Source organism: Apodemus sylvaticus, chromosome 22, assembly GCF_947179515.1.
Source record: "Apodemus sylvaticus chromosome 22, mApoSyl1.1, whole genome shotgun sequence".
Lineage (NCBI taxonomy): Eukaryota > Metazoa > Chordata > Mammalia > Rodentia > Muridae > Apodemus > Apodemus sylvaticus.
In genome coordinates, this window is record NC_067493.1 from 25,979,131 (window position 1) to 25,992,905 (window position 13,775).

Below are 13,775 nucleotides of genomic sequence, written 5' to 3' on the forward strand. Positions count from 1 at the left end.
ACTGAACCTGGAGACTACCATTTTCAGAGAGAGAGAGAGAGAGAGAGGCACATGTGTGCATATGTGCATGCACACTTGCTTGTGGCTGTTCTCAGAGGCCCGAGAGGGTGTTGGATTCCCTGGAGCTAGACTTTCAGGCAGTTGTGAGTCATCTGATGTGGGTACTGGCAACCAAACCCTGGTCCTCTGGAGGAGCAGCAAGTGCTCTAGCCCCCCACTCCCACCTCCCAATTTCTCAGTGAACATTCTCTTCTAAAAAGGAACTCACTGGCTATAGGGTAGAATGTGATAAAATATTGTATCTTCCCCAACCAGCTTCAAGAAGCCAAACTCTGTGATGAACTTCTATTTACCAAGCTTTGAAATTTTTCAAAGAAATCAAGTTAAACTCTTCAAACTGTGGAAAACATGTTGCTTTGAGAGACAAGTCATTGACACCTTTCAAATGTCCTCTTTGTCCAAAAAGTCCCTGCTGCTCAGGCTATGGGAAGATGACACTTCACCTGGCTCTATTCCTGCATAAACGCCTAATGTTTCTCCAAGGAGGTGCCCCAAGGTGGCCTGGCCCGGCCTCTGAGCATTCCAGACTGCTGTGAAGAGCCTCTTAGTGGCACTGCCGTCAGAGGAGCCCCAAGTCTCCATTCTGGAATGGCTGGCACAGTGGTTCAGTTTGGTTTGAGACAGACTCGTCCCTACATCACTCAGGATCTCCCTGCCTTAGCCCCCCCAAGTGTTGCGATTACACATGTGGACCACCCCTCCTGGCCTGACACCAGTTCTAGAAGACAAAAAGCTAGGCAGGGTGTTTATCCCACATCCATAAAGGGGAAAAATGGGACCGTTGGGGAACTGAAACAGTAGGTAGGGCTTGCACTCTGGCTAGTTGGCAAGTGGGGTTCATGTAAGTAGTTTGATCCATTCATGGAGTCCTTCCTGCCTGGGCCCGTGCTCTCCCTTCTCACCCCAGGGCTCTGGGTGGAAGCTGTCTGCTGGCGACAAACGAGCAGAGCAGAACTTTGTTTCTTTTGTGGGAGGGTGGTGCTGGGGTCAATCCAGACCTCATACATGCTGGGCAGTGCTCCACGAGCTCCGGCCTAGCCTAGCTTGCTTTGCACTTTGACAGGAGCTCGCTGTATAACCCAGGCTGGCTTTGAGCTTAGGGTCCTTTACCTCAGCCAGCTGCTGCCTGCCTGCCTGCCAGCCTGCTTGCTTGCTTTCTGTATTTGTTTGTTTATCTCTTTCCTTCCTTTCCTCCTCCTCTTCTTCCTCCTATTCTTCCTCTCCTGCTCTGAGTCAGCCTTAGACCCTGGGCCTCTTGGTGTCAGAACCCTCCTGGTGCATGTGCGTCTGGTCCATGAGTGGCAGGTGTGTCACAGTGTCAGCCTCAGACAGTAGCCGGAGTGGATGAAGGAGTTTACTGTGTCAGACAAGGCCTTGGCTCATCGTGAGCCAAACAAGGGAAGCATCCCTCAGAGGGCCACTTGTGCTGGAGCTGAGCATCTGCCGTGTGACGCTGTCACACTGGCAAGTTGGCAAGTGTGTGCTGCCATTCACGGTCAGATGAGGTCATTCTGTGTCTACATCACACGGGGCCTGGGAACAGCAATTCTGCTATTTACACCACTGTGCGTGTGCGTGCGTGTGTGTGTGTGTGTGTGTGTGTGTGTGTGTGTGTGTGTGTGTGTTGGGGCAGGGTCTCATAAGATCCCGATAACCTCTCATCAACAGTCCATTCAAGAAGTGAGAGCCTCTGAGAAGAGAGAGCCTCTGAGAAGAGAGGAAAAGGCAACTAGTGTTTGTTATCTCTGGTCAGAGGCCAGGAAGGAGATCTCAGCCCTTGTCCAAGTCCAAGGCAAGAGCGCCAGTTGAAGGGACGGCTTGCTGAGTCTGTGGTCCTGGGGCCACAGCCCAGGAGCCAGAGCATCAGGCAGGAGCCAGCACAAGGCTCTCTGTGAGGAACAGGAGGCCTGCACAGGCCCTCTGGTGGAGCCTGGGCCTCCCTGCCCTCAGCCTGGCCTCCCAGCTGGCCGCGGTGCCAGAGCTGCATGGCCGTGGTAGAGCTTGTCTCTCCTCGCTTCAGAGAGCCCACTGCCCCCACAGCAGGGTGACTCAGTGTCTGGCAGGCAGAGGCTGCTCTGAGCCTTTTTCTTTCCCTTTTGTTCAGCCTGTAGTGGGGGAGGTCAAGGCCTTGTCATCCAGCAGGAAGATGGCTGTGACCCCTTCCCCTTGGCAAGCCTCCACCAGCAAATGGGAGGGACGCCATATGCCTGGCCCCTCATTGTCTTCCAGCTCTGTGCCCCTGTTCTTCTCAGAGAAGAGCTACTGCCCTTATTTAGATGGCCTAGTGTAAGTCTGTGGGAGACACAGTTGCACTTCACTCGCCGCCAGCGTCTGCTCTGTAACCTTTCATAGTCCACACTGTTCTCTCAGGCCATGCACATAAGTGAGGCAGAGTTCAGGCTCAGGCGTGTGTGGGTGGATGGGTGTGTGTGTGTGTGGTACTAAGGGAAAGGTCCAGGCCTTGGCATGCTAGACAAGCACTCTCCCACTGACCTGAATTTTTAACCATGACTTTTGAGCTAGAGTCTCACTGTGTAGTTCAGGATAGTCTTGCACTCTTGATTCTCCTGCCTCAGTCTCCTAGTGCTGTGACCACAGACCTGTTGCCACCCCTTTCATTAGCAGCCCCAGCTGTTCATGTGTTTGTTTGGGTTGTTAATGGCCCAGGTTCGTCCATGTGTTCTTCCTACCTCAGCCTCCTACCAAATTGCTTTCAATTTTAGCAGCATTAAGTTTTTTCTTTTCCAGTAGCCCATTCCAGTAGCAAATGCTTGTTATTGGACTTAAAAAAAAAAACAAAAAAAACAAAAAAACACCTGAAGAGTGGGGAGGTGGTACAGCTGATAAAAGTACTCACTGTGTAAGCATGAAGAACTGGGTTCAAATCCCTGGCACCCACATAAAAAGCCAGGTGCACCTGTGAATAAACCTATAACCCCAACACTGCCAAGGCCAAGGCAGGCAGATTGCTGGGGCTGGTTGGCTGCCAGACTCACTTCCAGCTCAATAGGAGACCCTGTCCCAGAGGAATAAGGCAGAGACTAGTAAAACACCACACCCAATGGCCTCCTCATGCATGGCATCAGAGGCCAGCGTCAGCTTACGCTACAAAACAAGTTTGAGGCCAGCTGGAGCTACATGTGACTCTGTTTGTAAATAAATTAAAAAACAGCCAAAAGTTGTAAATCAAGTAACATTTAGTTGGAACTCTAAGCTGAGAGACTGGTTTGAAGGTGTGCATGCACACGCTCTGCTCTTGCAGAGGACTCGGGTTCTCTTACCGATGATGGCTTACCACCATCCTTAAGTCCAAATCCAGACTTTGTCTTTAAAAAATATGGTGAAACAAAAAAGAAGAAAGAAAAGGAAAAAGTCAGATCAGAAACAATAGAAGATAGCCAAAGTTGACCTCTGGCCTCCACACAATGTACATGTCTGCACACACATGTACATACAGTGAGTTGTGATCAAACTGAGTTTATTCCAGGAAAGTAAGTTGACCTAATATCAAAAGGTTAATTAATGTAGGGGCTGGAGAGCTAAGTGGGTTAAAAGTGCTCACCCTGAAAGCCACATGATTCGAGTTTGATCCCTAGAACTCACAGGAGAGAGAACCAACCCATCAAACAAATCTTCACACACTTGCATGTGCATGAAAACGCACAAGGAGGAGGAGGAGGAGGAAGAAAACTTCTCACATCCTGGACAACTACTGATTTGGCCTGAAAGCATGTATACATTTTAGAAGTAGCCAAATAGCTCTGTACCATAACTGATATTAAAGACACTAGTGAAGACTTAGAGTAAACCTCATAAATGCCCAACCTTGAGTTTGGAGCTCTTAATTTCTGTATCTTTCTTGTGTTCCGTCACCTAAGTATTGCTAACTGGCAAACTGCAGAAGCATACAGCATGCACCTGGGCCAGCTCCTTAACCTCTGCCTTACTTGGCTTCTGTAGCTGGATGACACTGACACCTGCCTCTCCTGTTGCAGCAAGCTGTAAACAGCTGAAGGCCTCGACTGGTGTGTGGCTCGTAAGAAGCAAGCTGTGTGTGGTAGGGAAGTTTGGTTTTGTGTATTGTTATCTTCGCAGCTGGGCCTCTCTGTGTATCCCAGGCTGGATTGGGATGCCCCTGTCTCAGTCTTTCCAACAGCTGGCATTGTAGATGTGTGCCTCCATGCCTGGCTTAGCTATTAATTTTTATAACTAGTGTTGTGTTTAGTTTTGCCTGTGTTTTAACTTTATGTGTATAAATACTTGTAAGGCACCTATAAATACATGGTGGCACATGCTTGTAATCCCAGCTTCTGATAATTGGAGGCCACCCTGGGCTACATGTGATCCTGGAGGGAAGGAGAGAGAGAGAGAGAGAGAGAGAGAGAGAGAGAGAGAGAGAGAGAGAGAGAGAGAGAGAGAAATGTTACAAGCTGGGTGTGGTCAGATGTTTTTGTGAGTTTTAGGCCAGCCTGCCACCACCACCATTTCTCAAAAAGAAATTCTTACCCTGACTTGTTAGGCAAACGTTACGGTTTTTTTTCTGAGATGTGTTATGTTAATGGTAAGGCTTTCCACTGAGCGTGGAGAGGACAGTAGTCACCTTCACGCAGGCTCCCAGTCTGAGACTTACTCAGAGTCAAAGTTGCCTTCCTACCAACAGCAAGCCAGCACGCTGCTCATCACCTCTCACTTGTCGAGTGTCAGGATGTTACTGCTCTATGACCACACTAGATCTATAGACAGGCAGGGAGGTAGATGGTAGATAGATGGATAGAAAGATAGATAGATAAATAGATAGATAGATAGATTGATTGATTGATTGGAGGCTGACCTTGAATTCAGAGATCTATTTGCCTCTGAAGACTGGATTAAAGATGTATGTCACAATGCCTGGATTTTGTTTTTTTTAAACATTTTTGAAAGTTTATTTACATGGGTGTGGATGTGTATAAGAGAAAGAAACATTACCTATATTATATACATATATGTGTATATATACATATATATGTATATTATTGGCTTTGAAAATGTTCTCAGAGCTAAGCCTGGTAGCACAGGCCTGTCATCCCAGCTACTCTGGAAGCTGAGACAGGAGGTTTGCAAGACCAAGGCTAGCCTGGGCAATTTGCCTAGAGCCTGTCTCAAAATGAAAACTATAGAGGGCTGTGGCTGGGCCTTAGTGGTAGATCCTTGCCTAGCATTTGAATGTGAGGCTCTCGGTCCAGTCCCCAGCTGGGGGCAGGGTGGGAGAGCTTACTCAGTTTCCACTTCTTTGTGTATGTGTGTTTGTTTGTTTGTTTGCTTGCTTGCTTGCTTGCTTGCTTGCTTTTTGAAACAGGGTCTCTATGTAGTTCTGACCATCCTGGAACTCAGTCTGTAGACTAGGCTAGCCTCAAATTCAGAGATCCACCTGCCTCTGCCTCCCAAGTGCTGGGATTAAAGGTATGTGTGAGTCACCACTGCCCGGCTCCGGATTTTCATGTCTAACACAAGCATTATTGGAAGCTTAAACTACTGAGTGTTTTGGTTTCCAAGTCTTTGCTTTATTTGGGAATGGGGTAAAACTCCAGGGGCTTTCCAGAAGAAGCTGAAGAAACAGGTGCTGACTCACCCATCTCCAAGGCTCCAAGGCTAGAACTTCCCAGCAGGCCATAGGGTTTGCTGATTGTTTATTAGGAGCTCTGCCAGTGGGTATGTAGGTTCTTCTCTATGCTGGGGGGGGGGGTCTACACAGGTACTAGGCAGTGGACAGTCAAGGGGTCACTAAACTAGGAAAGGGAAAATGCTAGCATTTTCCTTGAAAATAGTCAGCCTTGAAAAGTACAAATTGAGCTGATGAAATGGCTCTGTAGGTAAAAGTGCTAGTCAGCCCCTAGACACAACTCCTGCAAGTTTCTCTCTCTCTCTCTCTCTCTCTCTCTCTCTCTCTCTCTCTCTCTCTCTCTCTCTCCTCTCTCTCTCTCCCTCTCTCTCTCTCTCTCTCTCTCTCTCTCTCTCTCCCTCTCCCTCTCTCTCTCTCTCTCTCTCTCTCTCTCTCTTACTGTCTCTCTCCCCCTCCCCTTCCCTCTCTCCCTCACCCCCTCCCTCTCTCCCTCTCTCTGTCTCTCCTGCTCTATCTCTGTCTCCCTCTGTCTCTCTCTCTCTGTCTCTGTCTCTCTCTCTCTCTCTCTCTCTCTCTCTCTCTCTCTCTCTCTCTCACACACACACACACACCAGCCTGCTGGGATGACATGGTGGAGCCACTGTGACCCAGCAGCTTCCTGCCTTTGTGTTGAGGGAGGAGACAGGACCAGGAGAGGGAAAATCAGCGCAGGGGCTGACCTCTGGGCTCCTGAGATGCCTTCCTGCAGGCAGGGTGGGCCGCTGTGTGAGGAGCACCCGAGCCTGGAGAGATGAGAGCTCCTTGCTGGGCCTAGGTGTCTCTTCACACCTCAGAGCTTGGCTCCAACCACCAGGGCTAGGGCTGCCTTTGCTGCCCTCGTGGGGCTGATGCAGGGGAGCAGTGCTGCTGTCCCTAGAACAAAATCCTCTCCTTTGAATCATCCTGTGACCTTCCCTCCACTGCAGGAAGGAAGTGACTGTTCTCCTCTTCCTCTGGGCCATCTGGGACAAGGGACAGAGAGACAGCGCTTTGTGTATACATCTGCCATCTCAGCACAGGGCAGTCTGAGGCAAGAGAATCTTTAGTTCAGGCTAGCCTAGACTGCATCATAAGACCCTATCTCAAAAGTTGTAAAAATAAAACAACAAAAAAATAAACCACACTTAAAGGCTGATGGTTCCTGTTCTCAGCTTTTTGTCAGGAATTCACAAGTTGTAATGGCTGCCCTGTCAAGGCCTGTCCTTGAAGACCTAGAAGGCACCACCCTGGGAGAGGGCTTGGGTGGCAGTGTACTCACTCACAACGTGCAGACCTGAGCTTGAGCCCCACCACCCACATAGGAAGCCAAGAGTGGTGGCACGTGTTTGTAATCCCAGCATCTGAGGTAAAAACAGGAGGAACTCTGCGGTTCACTGGCCAGTTAGCCTACTCGATGATCTCCAGACCACGGAGGGGCCCTGTGTCAGAGGATGACAGAGTGGGGAGGGGGGAGAGGCAGGCATACAGGCTTGTAGGCACATGCGTGCGTGCGCAACATACACACATTAAAAGAAAAAGTTTTGTTTCCGTGACATCTTGTTGCTCATGTGTGTGACCTTGCCTCTGTACTTCTGTGAGAATGTGCAAAGTGAAGGCAGCAGGTGAACCCACGCCTACTGGCATCTTCCAGGGCAAGTTCCTGTGGAATTTAGAGAGCTGCACTCTTTGGGATTCATGGAGGAATTATTTAGTCTTCAGCTCGCTTGCTTTCTCCTCCTCCTCCTCCTCCTCCTCCTCCTCCTCCTCCTCCTCCTCCTCCTCCTCCTCCTCCTTCCTCCATTTATTCTGTGTGGTGGTGCACATAGACACATGCTGCTATGGCACACATGTAGGGAACTCCTTCTCCTTCTCCTCCTCCTCCTTTTGTTTGGTTTTGGGGTTTTGGTTTTGGTTTTTGGGTTTTTTTTTTTTTTTTTTTTTTTTTTTTTTGGTTTTTCAAGACAGGGTCTCTCTGTGTCTCTGTGTAGCCCTGACTGACCTGAAACTCACTCTGTAGACCAGGCTGGTCTCAAACTCAGAAATCCACCTGCCTCTGCCTACCAAGTGCTGGGATTAAAGGCGTGCGCCACCACTGCCCGGCGGGGAGACAGTTCTCTCAGTTTCTGCCTTCATAGGACTCAGGCATCAAACTCATATTGTCAGCCTTGGCAGCAGGTGCTCTCACCACTGAGCCATCTTGCCAGCCCAGCCTTTGGTTTCTAAAGGAAGCTTGGTATGCTGTTTACTCATTTACTCCGTGTGGCAGTCGTTACTGGTGGCCTAGAAGCCTCTCTCCTCTCTGGCCCTGTGAGTGCCATTGCATTGTTACCCAGCATGCCCAGAGGGCAGGGTCGTAAAAGGTGCACACGGGCACGGGCGTGGCCGTTTTCAGTTTGTGTGCAGCAAAAAAGACTCATCACCAAAGATTCTTCTCCTCATTCTGTGTCATGAATCATACAGAGGCTTCTAGAAACTGGGTTGCCCATCTTTCCTTGTCCCCTCTCCTCAGGACTTAGTGTCTTTACAGACAGCACCTGGGCACCTTGGTGCCTTGTGTGTCAGAGGCAAAACCAGCATTTTTCTTCTCACCCCAGCCCTTGCTGCTGGTGCGGCCTGGAGACAGCGTCCACCATCTGCACCAGAGGGCTGCAGGGAAGCACCAAAAAGAACTTGATGGGCCAGAGCTGGGGGACAGTGGGGCTGGGGTTGGCTTAAGTCAGGGTCTTTCCTGTCTCAGGCCAGCCTCACACTGGCTCTGTAGCTGAGAGGGCCTTGGAACTCCTGATCCTCCTGCCTCCACTGCCCAAGCACTAGGATTGCAGCCTTGCACACCACAGCCAATTGTGCTGCCCTGCGGGATCCAGCCTGCGTGCTCAACCAGCGCTGTAGCAGCTGAGCCACCGCTCCAGCCTCATACAGTGGTTTTTTTCTTTCTCTCTTTTTTTTTTTTTAAGTTGGGAGTTATTTTTGCTTGGTTGTTGTTTTGTTTCTCCAAAATAGAGTGTTGCTCTATAAGCCTACCTGGATTGGTATTCGCTCAGTATCCCAAGTTGGCCCAGAACTTCTGGTAATCCTCCTGTCTCAGCTTCCCAAGAGCTGGGGTTAGCGATGCGCAAGCCTCACCTGGGTTCTTTTTTAAATCATATGTGACCCAGAGCAGCTTGGGGAAGGAAAGGGTTTTTCTGGCTTACACATCACGTCACAATGCATCACTGAGGGACAGTAGGGCAGGAACTCAGGTGGGAACTGATGCAGACGTAGGTCATGGAGGAGCACTACCCCTGCCTCCCTTCTCCTGGTCTACTTTTTCTGTACAACCACTTTCCCAAGGAGAAACTCCCCAACTGATAGTCCCTCTTCTAGGTGACGCATTAACAACAACAACAACAACAACAACAACAAAATAGCACCCAGCCAGTCTGCCTTCTGAGACTTTGATTTCCTGTTTGCACAGTAGAACAGCCCTGCCCCTCTGTCCCCCAGTCCCATCCTTTTATCATTAATCTGGCTTCCTCCATCAAGCCTGAGCTGTGACTTTTTCTTCACAACAGGGTGAATCAGTGAAGTACTTCCTGGATAACTTAGACCGGATTGGCCAGCTGGTGAGTAGCCTGCCTGACCCCGGACCACAGTCCACTCTCCAGGGTTAGTAGATGGGGGTGGGGAGGTGGGGGGCCCTCCAGTGGTGCCGTGGGCCAGCTCCTCACACGGTTCCTGTGAACTCTGCCATCTGTCATGTCCCTGCTCAGCTCTATACACCTGTGCTTAGGGAAGAGGTTTCCCTGTGAGAAGGCTTCACCCCAGTCCCTGTGAGAAACATAGGAGTCATGGCCTGGGCCAAAGGAGGCTTTCCTGTCACTTGAGGTTTAGCATATGCAAGGAAGGCCCGCAGGATGGTGAAGCAGCCATCATTCACGAGCTGCCTGCCAGGAGTGCCTCTGTTGTCACTGCCTCCTCAGTCTCAGGTCTAGCTGTGCTGGGCGGCCAGCCTCAGCAGGCCTCTGCAGGCCAGCAGGAAACCCGCCTCAGTGAAGCATGAAAACACGATGTGTGTGTGTGTGTGTGTGTGTGTGTGTGTGTGTGTGCGCGCGTGCGCGCGCGCGTTCACAGAGAGCTGAAAGCAGTCGCATTGCCAGGCACTCCTTCCGGGAAGACCAGCAGAGCCCCCAGTGCTGCCAGCACCCAAGGCAGTTGGGACCTCCCCATCCCTGGTGAATCTGTCTTGGTGATGGTTGCTTTTGTAACATTTTGGACTGGCATCCTAATGAGCTCCAGTCATCACTGGGCAGTGTCACTGAAGTGTCTGTCAGTCTGCAGATTGTTTCCCCCTTTGATTTATTGACTGAAGTGCTCGTCCAACTGAGCGTTCCTCTGGATCTCACTGTAGCCTCACAGTGTGGTGGACAGGTCCCTTCTGTCCCCTGTGACATGCGTGGACAGGCGGAGTGATCCCGAGGCCTTCGAATGTAGAAGGAAAGGGCTTTGAGAAGTGCCACAGTTAGGAACTTAGCTGTGGCTCAGTGTACAGCACGCAGGAGGCTCTGTGATTGCTCTTCAGCACCTAAGAAAGTAAAGCTTCCAACAAACACACTGAATACCTCATGGCTTCATTTAGATCACATTACACAACCTAAAGTAGTCAGTGGGAAGGTTTCAGAACATACATGCTCTCAAAGCTAGAAAAATAAATGATACTTATGTTATAGAAACAAATGAAGAAAGTTTTTAATTTCTTCTAGTATAGAAGACTGGACGACATTTTACATGAGACCCAACTGAAGGCTCTGGCCGTCCCATCTCAAGCCAGAGAGCTTGTGTTCCTTAAGAAATGAGGTGTTCAGTCCTGTTATTTTGTTGCAAGATGAATTTAAAGTTCTGTCAGTGAGACCTACTTTTCTCTTTTGGTTAAATGTTCTTGCATTTAACAGACACAGGGTACAGGGCACAGACTCCCTGTGTCTCTGCCCTGCAGCCTGTCTCCCTGCCAGCTTTCCTGCACTCAGCCTGCCCTGTTTTCCTTCCTTCTCCAATGTCTCCCTGCCTCATGTTTTCCAGAACTACTTCCCCAGTAAACAAGACATCCTGCTGGCTAGAAAGGCCACCAAGGGCATCGTGGAACATGACTTCGTTATAAAGAAAATCCCATTTAAGATGGTGGATGTGGGCGGCCAGAGGTCGCAGCGCCAGAAGTGGTTCCAGTGCTTCGATGGGATCACATCCATCCTGTTCATGGTGTCCTCGAGTGAGTACGACCAGGTCCTCATGGAGGACAGGCGCACCAACCGCCTGGTGGAGTCCATGAACATCTTCGAGACCATCGTCAACAACAAGCTCTTCTTCAACGTCTCCATCATCCTCTTCCTCAACAAGATGGACCTCCTGGTGGAGAAGGTGAAGTCGGTGAGCATTAAGAAGCACTTCCCAGATTTCAAGGGCGACCCGCACCGGCTGGAGGACGTGCAGCGCTACCTGGTGCAGTGCTTCGACAGGAAGCGCAGGAACCGCAGCAAGCCCCTGTTCCACCACTTCACCACCGCCATAGACACCGAGAACATCCGCTTCGTGTTTCATGCTGTGAAGGACACGATCCTGCAGGAGAACCTGAAAGACATCATGCTGCAGTGAGAGACAGCCCCTCTGCCGTCCTCTCGTGGCCTCCGTGGCCCATGGCCACGTGTCTCTGGTGTGTCTGCCTCCTGCATGGACCTGCAGTGGGCATCTCGAATCCACACCATCCAATACCTGGCTCAAGAACGCTGGACTACCAGCCACACCAGCGAGCTCCGGGCAAGAGGACGTGGGAGTGTCAGTGCTAGCTACTGAATCGGGGACTGCAAAACTACTGAATCCACGCCATCGCTCTGGTGTTGATCTGTAAAACCTGGGAACACAGCTTTCTCCCTCCCTACAGGAACTCCTCCTTGCTGACACAACTTAATCAAGGTTTAGGTGTGCACAGACACACACATGTGCTCCCATTAATGACAGGAACACAACCCCAGCTGGCCTTGCAGACGGCTCTTCCCTCTGACATGCAGGTTCTCACTGAGACACACTAACTCAGAAGCTTGGCCTCACATTAGGCCGTAGAGGGGCACTCGATGCTGCTAAGCTCAGAGTGGCCAAGCTCAGGCCTCAGTGCCACCTCCCAAAGTGAACACACTGCCTTTAAAATTGTGCCAACGCCCTCTGAGTCCCTGCGCTGAGGCATATCAGGATGAGCTGAGAGGCCGTGTCAGGGGTCCACACTCCCTACTGTAGAGAACAGGAGGGAGCTGTGACCCTGCCTTAGTGCCTCGGTAGCCACTCACCGTGGCTCCATGCCCAGCAGGCCACAGTGTGGGAAGGTGGCTTCTGAAGCAGCTCTGGCCAGCCTGTGCACACATAGTGGTGCTCTCCACTCCTTTGCCTGTCCCTCCACAGCCCATGGCAAAGATGCATAACCAAGTGGCCTTGTAGGTTGCCTTACTTAACGGTGGCATGTAGTGTCCCCTGTCCTGGGCTCTGAAAGTGGCCAGAGATGCTCTGTAGGTCTAGAGCATCTTCAGTCTTGGCTGCTTGGTGGGCCCCAGCCACTGGCCCTTCAGGAGCAGCCCTGGGCTCTGCACACCACCCTCACCATTGCCTTCACACAGCGCACTCTGCTCTCAGAGCGGCTGGCAGGCCACGGCCTGTCGCTGTGCACACAAAGCCAGTCGGCACCCTCCTAGCCCTGGTCCATGAGGGTTCAGAAGGCTGGGGACATCAGCACAACCTGCTAAGCCTCAGCCTGGCCTGGCAGGCGTCGCACTGTTTTACAATATATTGCATTCCAGACCTGCCCCTCTGTACATTAATTACTTTCTGGGAGCTGGGGTGTGGCTTATAACTTCCCCAGAGTGTTCTTTGGCTCACTAACACATCTAAGGGCCCTGTCTGCAACCGAACTGCTCCTGACACTTGAGCCCTATTGCATCCTGGTCTTGGCTCATTTCAGCCACCAGACACACAGGATTCTTGGAGCAGATGCTAAGCCAGGAGACGGATGAGACCGCTTCTTAGAGCCTTCCTTACTGCAGCGCTCTGACTAGGAAGTAGCAGCCAGTCTCTCGCTCACCTGCTCTTGCTCTCTGTGCTCAACGATTTATAGCAGTGCTTGCTGAGCTTCTGGCTCTTTCCTTTGGGGAGAGAACAGCTGTCTGCCTGCTTCAGCAAGCCTCCACAATCCGAGGGGATGTGGCCAGGTTAGTACCAGGGACCAGCAACCTTTCAGGGATCCTCGGGGGTCTCAGGTCACACACAGTGTGCTCACCAGGTGCCCCCTGTCAGTGCTGAGACTCCAAACAGACACAACCTGTTCCGAGCGACTGCTGGGGCCACTGTGACCGAGGTGAGTGTGGGGTTGCCAGGGAGAGTGCTGTCCCTCCGACAGCCTGACCATGTGTACCAGTCACTGAAAGCCGGCAGCATGTGAGTAGCAAGATGTGAACCTCAGCCAAGCAGAACGCAGGTGAGTGGGCGGAGGCCACCACCCCGGGAGCTGAGCCTGGCCGAGTCCTCTGCAGGACACCCCACTCTGTGATCTGTGAAGTGGTGCAGTCGGAAGACGAGCTGGAGGCCTTCACACGTCCTACACGTAGACTAGTCAGGTTTGCTCCCGGATCGTAGGCTTTTGTATTTGTTTTTTAATTTTAATTTCACTGTTACCCTTGACTATTGTTCTTTTTGTTGCAGTGTTGGAAAAGCAGGAGGTATTTGTGCCTCATCTATTACTGCAAAAAATAAATAAATAAATAAATGTAACAATAAACGTCCTAAAAATCAGTCTGCCTCCTGCCTAGTATGTTAGAGTGGGCACGGGGTGGGACATTCTGAGAGGCACTCTCTACTCCTCTGTGCAGAGATTCTTTCAAAGTTCTTGACTCACTCTGTCACTAGGACTTCTCGTCCTGTGAGTCTCCTACTTTGAGAAGATAAAGATAATAACAAGAGACCTGGAGAGACACCTCAGTCAGAAAAGTGCTGTCCATACACGCATGAGGCCCAGGCTTTGACCCCCAGGACCCACACGAAAATCCAGGTGTGGCATATGCACCTGTTAGCCCAGCCCTGGGGA

At 50.9% G+C, this 13,775-nt stretch overlaps 1 protein-coding gene across 1 annotated transcript in view; it reads left to right on the top strand.

Moving 5' to 3' along the window:
* Gna12 (G protein subunit alpha 12) overlaps positions 1 to 13,483 on the top strand; it is a 75,490-nt gene extending 62,007 nt beyond the window's left edge. Inside the window, exons 3-4 of the mRNA XM_052169098.1 lie at positions 9,232 to 9,282; positions 10,736 to 13,483. Of these exons, the coding sequence (XP_052025058.1) occupies positions 9,232 to 9,282; positions 10,736 to 11,305 (621 nt within the window). The 3' untranslated portion in view covers positions 11,306 to 13,483. The remainder of the gene's footprint in view (positions 1 to 9,231; positions 9,283 to 10,735) is intronic.
* The last annotated feature ends 292 nt before the right edge of the window (positions 13,484 to 13,775 follow it).